At 33.1% G+C, this 20,567-nt stretch overlaps 1 protein-coding gene across 6 annotated transcripts in view; it reads left to right on the top strand.

The window, feature by feature from the left end:
* The window catches only part of LOC100572393 (RNA-binding protein Musashi homolog Rbp6), a 399,006-nt gene that overhangs the window by 24,323 nt on the left and 354,116 nt on the right, over positions 1–20,567 (top strand). For all 6 annotated transcript variants that reach the window (XM_029489719.1, XM_029489716.1, XM_029489717.1 and 3 more), the window contains exon 2: positions 8,617–8,657. In XM_029489719.1, coding sequence (XP_029345579.1) covers positions 8,617–8,657 — 41 coding nt within the window. The remainder of the gene's footprint in view (positions 1–8,616; positions 8,658–20,567) is intronic.

Raw genomic sequence — 20,567 nt, 5'->3', positions numbered from 1 at the left:
TGTAATGTTTTAATCACAACATCTACCACTACTGTGACCGAAACGCGCAAAATTCCAAACCTCACCGCGACTACAACTTGAGTCGAGTAATACCTACATTATATTACACCGATTAGCTGGGCGTATTTTGTTTGCTATTTTTAAATTTTTTTTTTTTAATAGCATATAATATTTTAATTGTTGTACGCTATTACGCTATTACCCGACGTGTTATTAAAAATAATATGTATTTTATGAATAATATAACAATATGAATAGATAATAGATAGGTATACGATGAAATATTATATTTTAAAAAGGAATTTTCAAATAATATTAAGGTAATTTTGTGTTTTTTTTTTCTTAAGATTATAACACTACCGGGTCGTGTGCAACGAGTCTTTTCTTTTAGATCATGTTTCTATTTTTTTGCTTTTACAATAACAATTACAAAAAAATATAGCATAATAAATAGGCATAATACCAGTAGAGGGATCCAAGATTAATACCAATATACTATACCTACCTATAATAACAATATTCTATGCCAAAGGACATAGTCTCTGCGATGGTGTCGATCGATATTATACGCAGGTGCTCTTTTGGTTGAGAATCGTTCTATTATAGCATAGATTCACGCATATTTTAATAATATATTTGCAATAATGGACATTATATTAATTATTATTATTATTATTAATATTATTATTATGGTGTGTATCTCTCGGTTTCTAAATTAAACAAATGTTGAACACGTGTATTTATGTGTTATTATCATCGAATTAATTACAGTATCTAAGGTTAAATCGAACTCTAAACCGCTTATAGTTATTATACCATTAAAAACAATACAAATTATACCTATAATAGTAAAATAATAATTAATTGGAGAAGGCGATTAAATAGAACGTATACGGCACAGTAGCGGTTTATGCTGGGATTAAAAATGTAGTTTATACCTAGGTTGAGGACGTTATTACTACATGTGTATAATAGTTGTCTCCGTCTTACTCATACGCTTAACAATTGGCACAAATAATAGTTCAGAATAATCCATTTTACACTGTTATTTTAAATATTAAAGTGAATATTATCAAATTTAAAGATAATATTATCATTATCTAAGGCTCCTCGAAAAATTTTTTTGATATGTAAATTGTAATTTTATAATATCCTTTTGAAAGATAAAATAATTTATAATATTAAATAACGACCATTATGACGTGCAGTCTGCATAGATACGCGTATACACGCAAAGACCACAATAATTATTAGTTTAAATTTAAACGCATCCATATAATAATAACAATAATAATATTATGTGCAGTGGATCTAATATGTGGTGGTTGGTCGACAACAATTATTACAGTAGTGCCGTTGATATTGTCGTTGTACTAATTAGTAATAATAAGTGATAGCTGAAAACAGTCTATGTCGTTTGCAAAACACAACCAATTTTGCAGTTGTATATTATATTCACTACTTCAAAGTGTTTTCCAATTAACATTTCTTAGGAACCATATTATAATGTTATTATAATATAATAATATATAACGCTTCAATTACTAAAATTTATATTGTCGTTGTGATTCCTATAAGGGTTCGTTTGCATTGCTTTCTTATCTTTATATTATTCATATATATATCGTTTTGCGACCCCGCGCACGCATTATGTAATAATTGCTTTTGCACACAAAACATGTCGGACTAAACGCGTGAGGTACCCCCCAACCTTATTATAATAATATAAACGTTGCTGTTGAAACGTGTCAAGTCTATAACTTCGTGAAAACCCGTTTATAAGTTATAACCACTCTATGTGGCTCGGTGTGGAAAAATATTCAGATTTTTTTTCGGTAAAACAATTTGTCATATTTCGAACTTTCGACGTTTACGTGCTTGTGTAAAAATTTTGACACGTTTCTAATTAAAGCATCGTGCTCGAGTGTTGCAGTTAATTCAATATTAGAGTTGATTTTAACCGTTTTTTTGTGACTGCTCCACGGTCGAAAACTACGTATATATATGTATATTACGATGATTAAACTTGGCTTATTTCGCACGCATGGAAAATATATTAAAGTAAAATTTATTATTATAGTCACATGGTAACCACATATTGTTACTATAATATAGACGCATGCGCATCTTGAATGCGCATTATCCAAGTTAAAATTCAGTAGTGAGACCTGCGGGGAGATGAAGTTTACGTTTGCGTGTCCGTATTTTAGATTAGTAGGTACATTGTTTTATGTCGTACCAGGCACGGATCCAGAGCAAAGATCTGGGGGGGCCCAACAATTTTTTTACAACACAAATACAATTATAATAAATTATTATACTTTATTCTTAATAAATAGTAGATATTACGTATAATAATATATTATATTATCAGGCATATATTATGTGATTTGAAATATAGTAATATAGTAAGTTTTAGGATCTGTAGAATTATAAAAAAATATGTCTAAAATATGTCTGGGGGGGATGGGCCCCTAGGCCCCCCCTGGATCCGTCCCTGTGTCATACCATGATACCTGGTGTATGGTTTACAGTGGAAAACCTCGAACTGAGATGTCTGAGCCGGTGGTTTATGGTGGTGGTTAGGGGGTGGTTCCGATCTGCACCGACTTTATACTACAGACGGTCTATTATACTTGACGTTACAATAATTGATAAATTCAATGATGGACGACGGCCTTACCGGCCTTACACATTTCAATTTTCAGAGAACGGTCACAAAACTATACACCTCCACGCACCGCGATGCATAATATAATATAATACCTGTTGTAATACCTACTATGTCGTTACTAGAATCAATCAGCTGGCATATAGATCGTTAAATTCAAACAGATTGGAGGCGAAACGATATAATATAAGCGCCTTGAGCGACACGAGTGATGTGGGACAACTACAGCGTTTGTTGTTCATACCGACGCACCGAGTACGACTGGCACCTGTACATATTATAATAATATTATAAACATGATATTATTATATTATTATAAACACGATATTATTATATTATTATAATAGCCATACGAATAAATTAAAAAAATTATATTATTGATAATACAACCTCGTTCGGGTCCGAAACCGCACCGAACAGGGTGCAATATTATTATGATGACAAAGACACGACTATCTGCCGTAAAAATAAGTTAACGTCTCGAAACTAATCGTACCGAGAGTGTTGTGCACGTGCAGAGAGCGGAGGAACGACGATTTCGTGTTACATACTAAACTTACGTACCTTGTATATGGCCATATAGGTATAGTACCGTGTGGAACGAATGATGATTTAAAAATATTGCATTTTCAAGTGGAAATGGAAACACCTGTCGTTTTACTCGTTAATTAAAAATATAATCGTACATATTTTTAACCATTATCTGACCATAATATAATTTTGTATCATACCAATAATACACCACAGACGAGAAAAAAAATACATATGAAACATTTACTGCAGACGTATACAACGACTTTAGTAGACATTAACACCGACATATAATATAATATTTAAAATTACTACTAATCCAATTTATCATTGCAAATCATAGAACTATTACGGTCATGAACGGTTTATTTTTCCCGGTAGTATTTAATTAGACGATAAGCAAATATTTTATCGCAATAAAAAAAAATAATAATAATAATACAATCGCTCCATAACTTTGGGAAACAAACAATAAAATATTTATATAACCTTAAAAATGTTTTCAAGTCTACATTGATTATGAACAAAGTAATAACATGATTTTCGAACAATGTTGCTGAAGTTTTATTGGAACCTTACGTAGTTCTTAATAATTATTAAAAAAAAATAATAATTAAAATTAATTGATCAATACGGAATAGGACTATTATTATTATCGAATAAAAAATATACATAATATAGCCTATATAGGTAATATAAGTCATATACATTTAACTTATTTCATATTTTAAAACTTCGGAATTATTGTTGGCATAAAAAAATTACTGTTGAATAACAACTTTACTAACAGTAAGTTAATAATGTTCTCGGAAATTGTATAGAAATAATAAATGGTATTAATATAAGGTATAATAGTTACATTGTGTTGTATTAATATTATAAAAAATGAACATTGTGATTGGATATTAATTTATTCTGATCAGTGGAAAAAAATGATATTATTGTAAATCTAAATTTTCATAATATTTGAATACCGTTTATTTAGTCTAACACTCGAATCTCGATATAGTGATGGCATTCACAGTTTTCTAGTTTTACATATTTTCAGACTATGTTTTTGATTTTCTTTTATTACCTATGTGGAATACCATAACAAAACTTTAAGTTAGGTATTTACCGTACGGTAATGAAAATATATTATAAACTAGGTATGATTAATGTTGTTTGTTTTATGAATTTTTTTATAATAATAATTTTATATGAACAACATGAAATTAAATAACCATCGTGCGTCTGCAATGCTTACAGTTGATAGGTTAATTTTATACAATTGAACTTACTGGTTTATCGCGTTATTATAATAATATATAATATATATATATATATATATATATAGGTACTTATAATATGTATATGCAATTCTACCAACAGCGATGCATTCAATAATTTTTAATAGTTACAATATATTAAACTTAATTATACTTCGATAGTACAATGAACTTACAGACATTACAGACACGTGTACGCGTGAATTGGATTATTTTTATACCCTTATATTATAAAGAATGCTATAGCTTAAATAACGTAAATATACGAATTTTCTTAACAAAGTCGAGTGGGAGATAATACTTGCGCACTCCGTTTGCCATAAACTTCGTTCGACAGTCGTTGTTTTGATTTTTATTAGACGCTAATCTAAATTTCCTTGCATTATATTATTACACTAGAGGGTGCGTTATCCCGGGTATTTTTCACGTGTAATGGCGTTTATTCGGGTGCGTACCTACTAATTGTAGCAGCAGCAGCAGCAGGCGACGAAAAGAAAATTAAAAATTTTCCCAGCTCAACATTTATTTACTGCAGTTGTTGCAGTAGGTACCTATATATACCTACTATAATATTTGTTAAATATTAAACGCCTGAAGCGCAAATATTGCTGTGTTGATATTTTAAACCCGGTCGTGGTGTCTCCACACGAAGTCATTCGAAAAATATTATATTCCACACAATAAGATAAGCTGCAAATACCATTCAGTATCCCCACCCTCCCTCAATCCACACCACTCCATCCGAAACAATAATCTCATGCAAACCAAACAAGGTTTCTCAAATACCGTTTGTTCGTCTTATCGATTTTTTAGTATTATTTTTTTTTTTTCCTTTTATGGTCTGTAGCTTTTCGACAATGTCTTCGTTTGGTTCTTTTCTTCTCTTTTTTTTTTAAAAAAAAATGTATCGCAAGGGATGAAGCAAAATGAGCGGCGAGGACCGCGTCGGGGGGGTAGATTCGGAGGACTCACGGGAATCTGCGCGCTTCACTTGAGCCGGAGGGCGAGTGGGGTTTGGATCGCCGGCCGCGAAAAAGCCGCTCGGATGTATACACTAAAAACGGATCTCGGCCGAGAAAATCGTCGCGGATTGTCTCTGAGCCGCCGCCAACAAACTTTTGACAATGCGATCAAATTGTGTATCAGCTATAACGTACAGGTATATTATATTATAATATACCGACATATACCAACATACCTTTACATACTATATATTATACATTGTTCCCGCGCATTATGTGCTATGCATAATTATATATACATTATAATATTGCCCGGAATATGCACTCGTCCTCGGCGGTTTCCATTAATCCCGCTTATCGTCCCGCCGCCGGCAATCGCGAAACGGTAAAAGGTAAAACTGCTGTTTTTGCACGGCTCGATAACGTGAATAATCGCAATTTTAATACTATCGTTATACAATATTAATATGTTGTTGTTATTATTGTTTTTTTTTACGCTTGCGATTGTCGGTCGGTCTGTGTGTCGGTCGCGTGATCGAAATCATTGTTTGCGCCACGCCGCTGCGATTACTGTTACGAGTACAACTTGCATTTTTACTTTAACACGCGTTGAAATCCAAACTGCCAAAGTACCAGCTATTATTATACAAAATTTAAATTTTAAAACAACGTTATATTGTGACTATTTTACTTTTTTAGTGCCCCCCCCCCTCGAAAAAAAAAATTAAAATAATTACATTTAAGAATAAACGTAACGGCACCGGTAGATGTCAAAGTGACTTATAGTTTTCCAACAATGCCTGCAATAATATGATAATACATAATCATAATATGTAGACATATATATTATAGTTGATAAAACGTGTAGGAGCTATGGCACTGCGCATTTTGTCCAAAGTGATGGTGCTCTCATACGTTATGCTGCTACTTATATTACACTCTAAAAGTAATCGGTAGGTCACATCATATACGTATTATAACCAATGCCCCCAAATTTAATTGCTGACCCCCCTCGAAGCGGTATCTCGAATATTACGTCATAATAATAATAAGCATGCATCGCGATTCGTGACACGACATCATATAATATGATGTCCATCGACCCCTCAGAAAAGCGGTGGCGTGAAAATCCCGTCCTGGTGTTGAGGACTAGCCGCATTAGGATTATAATACTATTTATGCGCTTCAGCGTCGTTTTGTGTTTTTTTCCCTATCACTTCTCCAAACAATATAATATTAATAATAACAGCAGCTGCAACAGGTATGTCCCCCCACTCTTGCGAATAATATTGTCTTTGTCGTTCTGCGGAGAACAATCGCAATATTATACCCTGCAGCCCGCACTCGACATGACAATCGTACAATCACTTTAATCTCTCGCACTGTTTCTCGATTTAATAATAATAATATATTAAAATATTGTGCACTCTGCGACCAATTATGTTCAGAATTATTATTATGCGTTTCAAATTGTTCTGATAATATATATTTTAATATGTGAAACACTTTCCGATTGGATACGGCACTGTACCTATATACATATAGTAATATATTATCCTAAGGCATAAACGATAATTTAACGATCGAAACATCCAACACGAAGCATCGGCGGACATTTGAATTTGTTAATCTCATACTTGATGACATTTTTTGGTCATCTTTAATGACGCGTCTATTTTATTATGCACCTACTTAAAAAATATTGATATTAAACATTATATTGCCGCGCACGGACGGCGGCATCACGCGTTTCGATTGAACTAAATCGCTGCAAGACGTCGTTAATTGTTGAGTATTCGAAAATAATAATTGCATTTGCTGATGCCACTCGACGAGCTGACGTTTTTGGCTCCCTTTACCGTTTCCTATAGCGTATTCCACGGTATCGTAAATAACGCACATACACACACACACATGAAGTTTGTGTACAGTCATAGAGGTGCACTTTATAGTGCGCTCGCAGTTTCAACGCTAATTGTTGGACAACGTCCAAATCATCAGAAGATGAAAATAGTTGACAAAGTGAAGAAAAATGTTTCAGTTTACCTGCGACTAGCCCGCGCATAAATAATATGATAATGATAACATGTACTCATATCTTTCGTATTTCTAACAAAATATATTTTCACATTTCTGTCTAATCACTGATTATTATTTTGATGTGTGATTTAAATAAAAAAAAAAAAATGTTTTTTATTGGCACTTAAATACACGCACATAATAAACAATACGTATACAGTGCGTTTGGCGTTTCCCCAAATACACTAGAAAAAAAACACACACACACGCACTACGGAATGATTACTTTTGGAAAACTAATGAAGCCCGACACACAGACCGGCTATACAACGTGACTAATCCAATTGTCTAAAATTTCTGAAATAACTCAAAAATGTTCTTTAGAATACATCTGTGAAACAGTTAATGCTCTGGCGAGCTAATGGAAATATGTTTTTGAGTAAAAAAAAAAAACATAACAACGCATACTTAAATATTTTAATTATTTCGAGTCCAAATATATATGCCTACAACGTTAATGTTTCCAGTCGTTTGTATTTAAAGAACTGGAGATAAATAGTGAATCGCTAGTGTGAAACGGCCGCTGTTTCACAGACTCAGCAGACGAGTATATCATCCACTATTGAAATGTTCGAAGTAATGTCATTTTTGAAACCAAATTTCTCATTTTTTTTTTTTCGAACGTAATGCCTTGAAACTGAGTAAACAGTGAGAGGCACACTCCCTGAGCTTCCACTATGTCAACCACCCCTCTCTCACCCTAAAGACGACACTCGCTGATAACCAATAACCTCGAATAGGTTAGTTAATCATAGAAAATATATACCTGCAGTTCATGATCTGTCACTATCCATATTACTGTAACGTATACTATTAACTAAGCCAAATATAGGCTACTATATATTATTTTAATTTTGAACTCTTGAAATGTGAGTACCACGCATGAAATATTTCTCAATACCTACTTAACGGTACTTGCCTATATACTTTTTGTAACAATACAGACCGTCCGCTATACGAATATATGTCTATGATACTTATAATAATGTACATTGTTTTTTTTTGTTTTAAAGAGCTGTTGTATGCATTTATACATATAATAATATAATATGCACTACGAAATGTCTTTTTAAATTTCTAATGATTATTTTTATTTTTGTTCTAGGAAAATGTTCATTGGCGGTCTAAGTTGGCAGACTAGTCCAGGTAATTTAAAATACAATATACCTAATAACAATATTATAGACAACGATCTTATATTATTATATACGTTTATACGCTTTGAATTACACGCTATTATAGTAATATAATAATTATATTATCGTTGATGTTTATTATATACCTATATATAATATATATTATTTATATAGCCGAAACGAATACCATTGGCCGAATTGTATAATTTATTTTTATTTTTAAACAGAAGCACGTTCGTGCTTTACCTCTAATATCATGATACGTTATTATAGGCACACCATTTAATTACCAAATGAATGGTTAATGCACGTCCATCACGAGCTACGATTATTGTTATATATTGTTTTATGCGTCGTTGTCGTTGTTTGGCCGCCCACGATCAAAACGTTTGCATTTTACATAATCATTTGGGACAGTTCATAAAAAAAAAAACTACTAATAATTCGAAAAATATGGAATTTAATTTCGTGGTATAAATAGTTGATTAACTCGGACATTTAGAGTGTGCTGGAAATATATTCAATGGTCTGAGTATAAAATATTAGGTATAGGCTCACGTGAAAAATGCTGCAAGAGATAATCTATGAAAACAACGACCGAACATTGTAGACTGAAGTTGCCGTTTTTGTTTGATCAAGATTCGAATTTTCCACTTCTTTTTATATACGATACGTTTCAAACGATTTGATGAAGCTATTATAATACACGTAGTATATTTTGAAAATTTAAAACAAAACTTCAAAGAACGATATTAACGATGAAAGAAAAAGCAAAATGTAATAATACAACTATAGCTAGATACCTGTACATTCAACTGGACTAGTTCGTTTGATTTTAACGATATATTGTGTCAGCAGCGGATGAGTGTGAAAATGCTAACGAGGGGTGACGTTCGAGTGGAAATCGTAAATTGGCCACCCAATACAAACAGAAGGGTCGGAAACACAAAATCGGACATTGAGATTTGAGAGACTGTAAAAAAAAGGCTAGTCAGTATAACAATAAAACCGATACAGCACGTCCATCGGCGGTATATTCGCCGCAAAGCGATTTTTATATCAAATAAACTGAAAATGCCTATGGACTATAATGGAAAATGACCCGACGGCGCCGTTAATTCGAGCACCACGATCTCACAATAGTACTTGCAGCCTATACTATTACTGTCGGATGTCATAAAATACAGTTCGTTATTTATTTAGGTATTTCATCACAATCTTAAATATTATTAAAATATAATACAATATATTATAATACGACCTATATAATATAATAATATATAGGTAGAGCAATTATTTAAAAGTGTACGCTGACTATTTTGAAAAATAACTTCTACTTAAATATACGGACAATAATATTTATAATATTGCCTTAATTTGTTTGCAATCTAATTGTCGTTGGTTATTCCGTCTATAATAATATCAACTCCGCCACATTTTAAGATCTCCGCACATATATTTAACTTGAAATTTAATATTCTGGAGATTCTTTTTCAAAATGGTCCATGCACAAGACATAATGCAATTAATGCAATATTATGGATTATCCCAAACTATTATTTTATTTTATTTTTTTTGATTGGTAAGCATTTAAAGTTTTAATGAAACTGCGCCCTGCAAATTTTACTCGGTGCTCAAGTACTCTTATGATACTTCTGCACGTCGTTATCGGAGAGTTATACAATACAATACAATCCAATACAATAATATAATTAATAATATAATACTATTGGTATGATTATTATTATATTCATCGATCGACGCTCTTGAAACGGTTGCTGCGACGTACCTATATATTATATATTATATGTGACGCGCACTAATCGCGACAAACAAGCCAATCTATAACGAGTATTTTTTATATATATTTTTTTAAAACTCTTTACCCGATTCAGGGCACTACTTCGGTCGTACTTGGCTGGCGTTCAGGAAATTTTCATCAATACAACACGCTGTAATACGACGGCGGTGTATATATGGCGAGTGCGCGGCGCACGCGTGTGTGTCCCGTTCCCGTTTTTTTTTTTTGTAAATTGTCTCTTTTGTGTCATACATATAGGAGAAAAATTGGAAAGAAAGAACGAAAAAAATAAGCATATACGTGCACAACCTAAAACAACAATATAAAAATACAAGATATCGAGGATGGGGGAACAAATAACTCATTACAATCGTAAAGCGGCGGACGTGTTCGGAATAAAGTGCGCCGTATTCGTCGTCGACGGAGAGGGAATAACATACTATCTCTGTACGGCGACATTATCCTATAGTATGCTTCGTGTCTGAACAAAAAACACCGTATTGGTAGAGGTATACCGTATACATAATATGTAATATATATACGTAACGACGATAATAATAATAATATATTTCATACTTGTGCGTGTACGCAGTCGTATATTATGTCATGTGCCCGAAAACGATCGGTCTGAGTAGTGCATATTACGCATATAATAATAATAATATAATAGTATATAATATCATTTTGAGTTACCCACGACGAGGATCGACCGTGACGCGAGGGAGGCGCACGCGCTCGTCGTCCGTCTGCATGGGCGGGTTTTGCTTCGGAAAATTGGAATATTGCGGTTTGCTGCAGTCGAGAGCCGATTTTCAGTATTATAATACTGCTATACAATTCGATAATATCATACGCCCGATGCTATGCTACAAAACGCACCCGGTGACGATTTATTCCCGACAATTATCGCCATTTGCCGCGGTGTATATGGCGCAGGCGATAAATCAGTAAATCACGGTATTGCGTATTTCAAACCCGGAACCATCGAATCTCGTGGGGTCATCGTGATGGTATATTCTACGTTCTAAATATTATAATAATAATACTATAACTTATAATATAGGAGCCAGGATCTACGACTCTATCGTCCCAACTTCTTTTACCAGTCCGATGTCCACGAGTGAAATACCAACACGACACTGCGTGTTGACTCTCGACGACCGGAAAGCGAATTGTAAATAATTATTATATGAATATATCCTCGTGGCACACAAAACATTCCGATTTTATAATATTATATTATATTTATTCAACGAACGGCGTCATTACAATATGGACCGATCGGACCGAGAAAAACAAACACGGTACAGTCGGAACGCGTAGGGAATATTAATTGTAAATGAGAGAGAAAGAGAGATATCTTCTCAATCGATAATACAAAACCAGACCCGCATGTTGGTATTGTAATAATATAATATGATAATGGTTTCGATTGAACTATTATGTGCCTCCTAATCATCGAAGATACACGCTTTTAGGGTTTGTGTACATGACGACTGGGTTGTCCTCTGAGCGAAATCGCAATCGTGTAATAACCATTATTGATAAATTAATCGTTATTATAGATAGGTACGTTTATCCCATATTATTCTGTCGCACGACAAAATATCAAGTTCAAGATAATTTACCAAAATAATCCGACGCTTAACATTGTTTAAATATTTAATCTAACAGACGAGACGAATATTATTAAACGCAAGAATTTGGTTGAAAAAATACGACAATATATCATACGAATCTCATATACCCGTCTTATCGCCGTTAAAACAAGCGTGGGCTGACGCAATACGTCGAAAAACAAAATGTACGTTTAATTGCCGCAGTCGAGTTTTTCGAGTGGGGGCGTAAAAAGTAAAACTAAACTATATATAGGTACCTAATATATTATTATGTCGTATACCCATCCGCGTGTAATACGAAATGGCATTTTGTGTGGAAAAAAAATAAACCGAGCGGTACTGTGACGGTGTACAGACGAGTCAATATTCGTCCGGAACAAATAGAGTGCTAGCGCATTCCGAGCCACTGTTCGAGGACGACGGTGTGGGGAACCGAAGACAATTTTTCTTCTCAAATTATAATATTACAATACCTATATAGAAGCACTTCTCAGGATATACACGCGTGCGAGCGTGTTGAAAAAGTCGTGTTTCGTTTAATCTCTCGAGACATCGTCGGTTTAACGGCGTTTATACTATCTGTGGCCGTGTATGCGATGTATTTTATACAGGTATACCTATATAAAAATATAAAATACATCATGTAATTATTTTAGTGACGCGTGTATATAGATATAGGTAACATAATAATAATTGTGATTATAAACGCGTTATAGCTTCGTCCTCACCGCCTCGAGCCGATATCGTTTTCGACGCGTTTCGCGATTTACATCACCGAGCAGCGCAATACAAAATATTAATATCATCGGCATGGCGCTTGCATAGCGGCATAGCAGCTGAAGTTCGGTATACGGCGCTTAAGACTCGCTTACGACTAGCTTACGAACCGTCTGTAATAATATTATGAAATATATTATCGTGGACTTTCTACGCAGGCTCATCTGAAGTCCGAATTTTTAGATTCAAAGATGATCGATATCTCGACGAGAGTCAGGTCGACCGACAAAACGCGTAGGTACATGGAATGAAATGATAACGGAAATTGTAAAACAAAATTATAACAATAATTCACGTATATTTACATTCTTCAACAAAGTAAAAACTAAATCGTCAAAATGCTGTTCACCTACCCAACCACTGACAGGCTCAACCGAAAATACGTGTCGTTCGACATGGTAACACGACGTGTTATAAACGCGTGTAATTCACGCGAATTTGCGACTTACGGCGTTTTCTGTTCGCGAAGTTGCCGAAGTCGTTGTTACAACAACTATATAATATGGTATCATACTATGCAGCTGCACACCACGCCCGTCTCCGCAGTACAAACCGCATACGTACAGGATATCGGATCTCCAGGCAAAATATCATAAGTCATAACTACAATAATAGGAAACGATATATTTTAACTATATTTTATGCTTGAATATCAATGTCGATATAATATAATATTATTACTATGATATTCGTCATTACACAATATGATGCACGAACACGTGTAAAAATTGCGTATCCCTCAATGTTGTACAGCGCGATATAATGGCATTAGTATAATATACTATTAATAATAGTCAAATGGCGAGAATTTATCAACGAACCGATTACACCAGAATACTATGAGCGCACGCGTAGGTGTGTGCGTGTTAGTGTGAGTGTATGTAAGTTCCCGAGCGAACTAATTGAACGAACTCGCTTATAATTATTATTAATCCGTAATTGGATAACGAGGCTATTGCTCGACACGTAACGTGTATATATACATTATATTATATCCACACAAAACATATTAATAGTAATGGTAATTAGTATTGTTATATTAGAATATAATATTAATATCGTCTGTGCACCGCAATGTTTGCATTTAATTACGTGCAAAAATAACATGTGAAACACATTCTAACACGAAGCTAGTGTTATAGTTGTACAGTGTACATAGTATAACATAACATATCTATATATATACCTATACGCGACCGAGCAATAACTCAATAACCTATACGAATAATGTTAAATTATATTGCAAGTACCTAGGTACGTAATATTATTTTATATGCGCACGAGAGTATAATAATAATTGTTTTATAATAAGGCAGAACGCCGCTGTATTGTGGAAAACGTATATTATAATATTATTATTATAATAAAATTGTAGAAAAAGTATAGAAGGTACTATATAGACTGCAGGTACGGTACCTATATAGTCCAGCGAATTGATAACGAATAATAATTATTTTACCGCCGGAACGTCGTCGTTTAAGTGAAAAAAGCTTTTCTTCCTCGACGTCGAAGCGCATCGCATATAGGCATGCTAATGTTATAAAATAAGTTATTTGGAAAAATCTTTATTATTTTCATTTTCTTGTAAAACATTTAAGGAACGACAGTCTAATTTTTTACGACCTCCCTCCCCCAACAACCCCATTTCAGCCATCTACGTATTGTACCGTGTTTTGATTAAATACTAATAAGAACTTAATTTTACGGTGGTTTTATTGGTACATGTGCGCACACATAATATTACATTCCACCGTGTCCTTCGGCCGCTCGATTTCGTGGAAATGCAAATAAGTCGAGTCTGTGAATTATTTTCCCGTTTTGTGCTGATTTCCTTTTTTTTCATTCTTAATTCCAATCTAATTTTATGTGGCGAATAATTTATTTAAATTATTTCCCTCCTCCCCACTGAATTATAGACTCAAACCGTCGCTGAAACGGTTTTTTTTCCTTTTCTCGTTTTTTTTCTACAGCAGAAAGATAAAACAAACCGAATATAAAGTCGAATAATATCGATCTTGGATCGTTCAACAGACATTTTACACCGACAGGCCTTGACATCAGCCGTGGCCGATACGGGTCTTAAAATATCTATAGTCTGTCAATCGTTGCTTTTTCACTATATTCCGATAAGTCAATAATATACAATACATTATATTAATATCCATCCTTACTGTGTGCCACAATATTTCTCTTTGCTAAATATAATATTAGGTATTTGGACAGTTTTTAGCTATTTATTTAGGTATCCAGGTTTCCATACATTATGCATTTTTTTTATACGCTATAAATTATATTGACTACATTTTTTCTCATGAAATGTCTAACACATTATTAATAAATTTAATTGATAATGCTTATTGAGGAGATTATTTCCCGAACGTGTCGACCAAATTCCAAAATTGTTGGTATTTAATATAATTCATCGAGTGATGTCATATTATTATATTTCATTATTTCATACGATATAGGTATATATGCAATAATATGTAATATGTTTTGTAATACAATGTCATAAATTATAGTAGTGTAATAACTATATATTTAAGTAAGTATATTATTATGTACGTTGTAGTATGTTAAAAAAAATAATATCTACTGCTATAAATAAATATAAATTATGTACTTTTTATTAGGGGCTTAAAAGTATATTTTAACTTGGAAGTGCAAAACACTCATGAAATTCCGGTTTCTGCAGTTCTCAACTGAAAACTGAAAATAAGGGACTCTTTTCCGGTTCCGGTTACATTGTCTCGACAGTTCTACACGTTATCGCATCTATACTCAAAATGATATACGCAATGGGGCCCAACACACGTTGGAAATATAGGGTCAAAAGAACTAAACTTTCCAAACTTTTTAAAATAGACGGACGAAAAACATAACAATTTATTATTGTGTGCGAATATATTTCAGAATTTTATTTCCCACAATAATAATACAATTATATTAAGTATATAACATTGGACACAATTTAATAAACTCACGAAGATCTATTATTTTATATTTTCCATTTAGCATAAACTTGTTTCATTTATATTTTCTGTCACATAAGTCATAACACACCATAATACTAAATCGGTTAATTTATTGTTCTTCGTATAAGTAGCCACTTCAACTATTATATTAAAACTGAAATATTTTTTTAAATTTATTATAAATAAATAGATCAACTCAAAAAAACATAAACTCAGTATAAAACTTTAACAACACTTAGACCATTATACCCAATAAAATGGTGTTACCTAAACACTTTTTTTAAAGTTTTAATTTTAATTATTTATTCATCCATTCTAATAAAATATTAATTTGATTTGAAATCAATAACTCGTAATTTGTACCGCATAGCATAACAAGTGAAAGTTTTTATGGCAAGTACATTTAATAATTACGTAAAATGTTATACAGAAAATCTGAAAATGCAGTCAAACCCATAATATTTCTTTTAAGCCAAATCATGTATATTATAATAATTAGTAAAATAGTTTTAATTTATATGGTAATATAACAGTCTTCAGTGAATTGTGGGATTCGAGTTTAATAGAAAATAAAATTGACTGAGCAATTATTATTAAAAAATAAATGAGTTCGATTAAAAAAAAAAAAATTGAACAACACACGGATGGCTATCATGCTGTGTGCTTGTTTTAATTTATATTTGAATTGTTTAAAAGAACTTTTTTATAAACTAATATTTGTCAATGAAAGAAAAATATACAATGAAAAATCAATAAAATCATATAATAATAATAATATCATAACGCTCGGAACTCGTCGATTTTGGTTTGAACGATAGACATCTATCACGGTTAGACGTGAGTAATATTGATATGTGTATATCACACAGAATTATTCGTATTGCGTTATAATTGCACAGTTAATGCAATACTAATGAATATTGAATAGGTTTAATGATGTTATAGTATATACATAATTCAACAGACACATTTTCCGAATTATGATTACCTACAAGCTAACACCGATATACCTATATAAGCTGTTCCCACGAAATCGTATTTCCGTTCAACACCTTTTAACTTACTGTAGCTGAATAAAAAGCATCGACGAAAATATTGTAAAACGAAAAAGTGAGTCATGTGGTCGACATAATATAATGTATTGGAATTTATTTGTGATAAAATACAATTTTAAAAAAAAAACATCAAGAAAATCTGTTATCTCGTTTAATAAAAATAATGAAAACGATTTAAACGAAAACGAAGGAGATTAAAATTACAGTAATGAATTTGTTCGTTAACCTAGAATATAAGTTAAACGTTACTCTAAATTAAAATTGAATCATAAAATCAATTTATTTTTTAATTGGTTTGTGGAAATATATGCAATCGAGACGTTAAATGAAAGAAAGTTATTGATCTCTTTTTGTCTTGTTTTTAATTTTTTTTATTCATTCGACGTATATATTTTATTATTTACCTTGAGCAATATAGATTTATTCATAAATTGACCAGCTTGTATGCATTTCGGAGTGTTTTTCAGGGCGAATTGTCGAAAATTTGTAATCTGTGTTACTATAGCTGCGGCGTTTATAATAATTACCTATTATTATTATAAAACGAACTATGCGAATCAATACCAATCGATCGCATTACGCGGCCATTGTGTATAATATTATGCAATATACGGATACCTACTACGACCCATAGGCCATGGCCCATAGGCCGGAGCTATGCACGGCGTTTTCCGCCGCTTTTCGAACGCCACGATTTTCCGCTGCGGCGATGAATATTTTCGCGGAAAACGCGGCGTATTACGTCCGTCGTGTATAGCTGCTCCAAACCAATGAATTCGACGGGAAACGCTGCGTTAGAAACGCGGCGGAACACGCAGTGTATATCCCCGGCCTTAGAAAGATAAGTCAGGGGTATTGGCGATTGAAATTGATAAGATGTAACGGGGACGCTGTGTATCATTTATATGTTATTTTATATGTTCCCCGTTACAGATCCACCCCTCCCGCAGGCCTGATAATTGATAAGCTTTCAATCGCCAATACGATATAGCGAGCGAGAAAAGAAATTAAGTAGTAAATTACAGTGTGGCTACTGCCAAATAAAAAATTGTGTTACAATAAAATCTGCCAGTAGTTGTTATATTTTATTGGTGACATAATAACTGATTTGCGGTAATATGGTAACAGCCATAATATTACCTATTTATATTATATAATATCATAGAACAATATACGATAATATATTATGTTTATGGTGGATAAATAAAATGGAAAAAAGAGTAAAGTTTTTCCTCCACGATTTACTACATTATATTCTCTCTCTGTTATATGATTCCTTTGCATTGATGGCAGGGCGGTGTGGAATGCGCTGTCCATTAGAGGTGTAGACAAAATGACATAATATTTCAGCTTTTATCCAGTATGTACAATATGAAAGCATTTTTATTAACAATGATTATAACCACGATCGTCAGTGATACAGCTTATCGTTAATCGTTATTATTTTGAGTTTAATAATTTGTAACAACCATCATCAACCAACAGTGAATTCAGGTAACGATTAAAACTACTTAACAGGTCATTATATTATACTATAGGTATATAGGTTATTCGTTTCAAATACATATTGTATAGATAAATGTAGTGTATAAATTATGATTGATAAATACGAATGTTTTCATATATGAATCGTAACGCTATCGCGTGAAGTGTTGAATGAGTGTACTTATCTTATCGCGTATTATATTACCTTTCGACAAGCATGATCGGTTTTGTTTCTAAAATTAACTTCTGAAATTATGAAATGAAGTATGTTATAATTTCTTCAGTGGACAAAATTACTATAAACTATTGGCGATTGAAATTGATAAGATGTAACGGGGACGCTGTGTATCATTAATATGTTATTTTACTTGTTCCCCGTTACAGATCTACCCTCCGCCGGCCTGATAATTGATAAGCTTTCAATCGCCAATAATGACATTCGTTGTGAAATTGCTGTTCAAGCCGCAATTGGTCACTTTGTATTAGGGCATGTACACCCTACTTTTATACTAAAAACTACGTCACATATGACCTTAAAATATTAGAAACAATAGCAAAATTACTATGCATTTAGAATTTGGAAAATGTGCAAAAATATATGCGTAGTAAAAATATGTCATCGTACATCATCGGATCGTCGTACAACGAACTTGAAACCCGTGTGCAGCATGTGAAACGAATCTTCGAGACTATATTATTATAATAGGTACCTAAATGAAACGTGCAAAAATATAATCCTCTGACCCTATGTATATATATAGCTACATCACCATTATATTGTATAGGTATACCGAGGACTACACGACAACCATGGTAATTAAACGCTGCAGTTAACAATGATTGCGTGTGCGATGCTGAACACTGCATATAATAATAATATATACCGTTGGCGCGGTTATTCGACCACACCGACTGCACCAGCGAGATCATAAAAATATAATATTATTATGTTGTGGGGAAAACGTCGTCTAGCGTTTTTCTAACAAAACGTCCGTCCCACGCCTGTGTTACACGTCTGATAGTGTTTAAATCAATCGTCATAATATATTATAAATAAATTATGGAGTTCTGAAAAACGTCCCGTCGCATTATTCTTCTGTACCCAATATATATATATATATATACCAAAAAACAAAACGCGACAATGTACGAAAATAATAATAATATGTATAATATTATTATCTCGGGGAAGAATTTTCGTCGTCGTCAAATGTCCGGAAAAAAAAATATAATGGAAAAAAGTTAAGAACGATATCCGACCACCGATGTGCAAATGCACACAATAGACAATGTTTATTCGAAGAAAATAAAAAAAAAGTTTGCATCCTTACATATTATAATGTTATTATTGTCACGAAGGGTAAAAAAAAAGAGTAAAAAGAATAAAAGTATAAAAAATAGAGGAATAATAAAAGTAACAAAAAAAAAAAAAACGAGTAATAAAATATTATTGAAATAAAAACCGTGTAGCAAGTAAAATTGTAATTTATGCTTGGGTATTATTTTTGTTTTAATCATAATTAATTGAGCCTTCCGTTTGGGAACAAAAAAACAACGTCACAATAACGTTAATGCCCCATCATCGGAATGCCTCTGTATATACAATATTTATATATATATAACACCTATATATATTTTATACGCGTATGGGAACGAATGCAAAAATATATATGACGGCAAAAATGCAATTACTGGTTTCCTTTTGGTATTCACATATTTTGTTGTTACGAATGTACAACCACACGGTTTTTTGGCGTTCGTCTGTCTGCGTAGTTTTCGTTTGCCGTCTGCCGCCCGCGTTTTGGTAACAAAATATTTCGTGCGACGGTCGAGACGTGCAGAAGCCCCCTGCCGCCGCCGCAGACTATACCGCGTGTGGCCGCGAAAACAGGGTACCTACACTGTATAATTAAATTACCCACATTACTCAGTAGCCTGTGCATATTTTTGAATTATGTTTGCGGCACACGGGACTAGACTATTGGATCATCAATCTCCCGCAGACAGAATTCTAAAATATGTATGGGGCACCGAGTAGGTAACCGAGTTATGGAGTGTACCCAGTTTTCGGGGACACGTGGTATAATATAGGTATACGCATCGTACATTTTACCGAAATTATGTGCTCGTAATGAGATTTTTCGCCGCTCATTAATGCCGGACGATTAATGTCAACTATATTGTAGTACTGCACACAGCATCGGTGGC

The sequence above is a fragment of the Acyrthosiphon pisum genome, chromosome A2 (genome assembly GCF_005508785.2).
Source record: "Acyrthosiphon pisum isolate AL4f chromosome A2, pea_aphid_22Mar2018_4r6ur, whole genome shotgun sequence".
Lineage (NCBI taxonomy): Eukaryota > Metazoa > Arthropoda > Insecta > Hemiptera > Aphididae > Acyrthosiphon > Acyrthosiphon pisum.
Note: the sequence above shows the minus strand (reverse complement) of the source record. Positions and strands in the feature narration are given on the sequence as shown.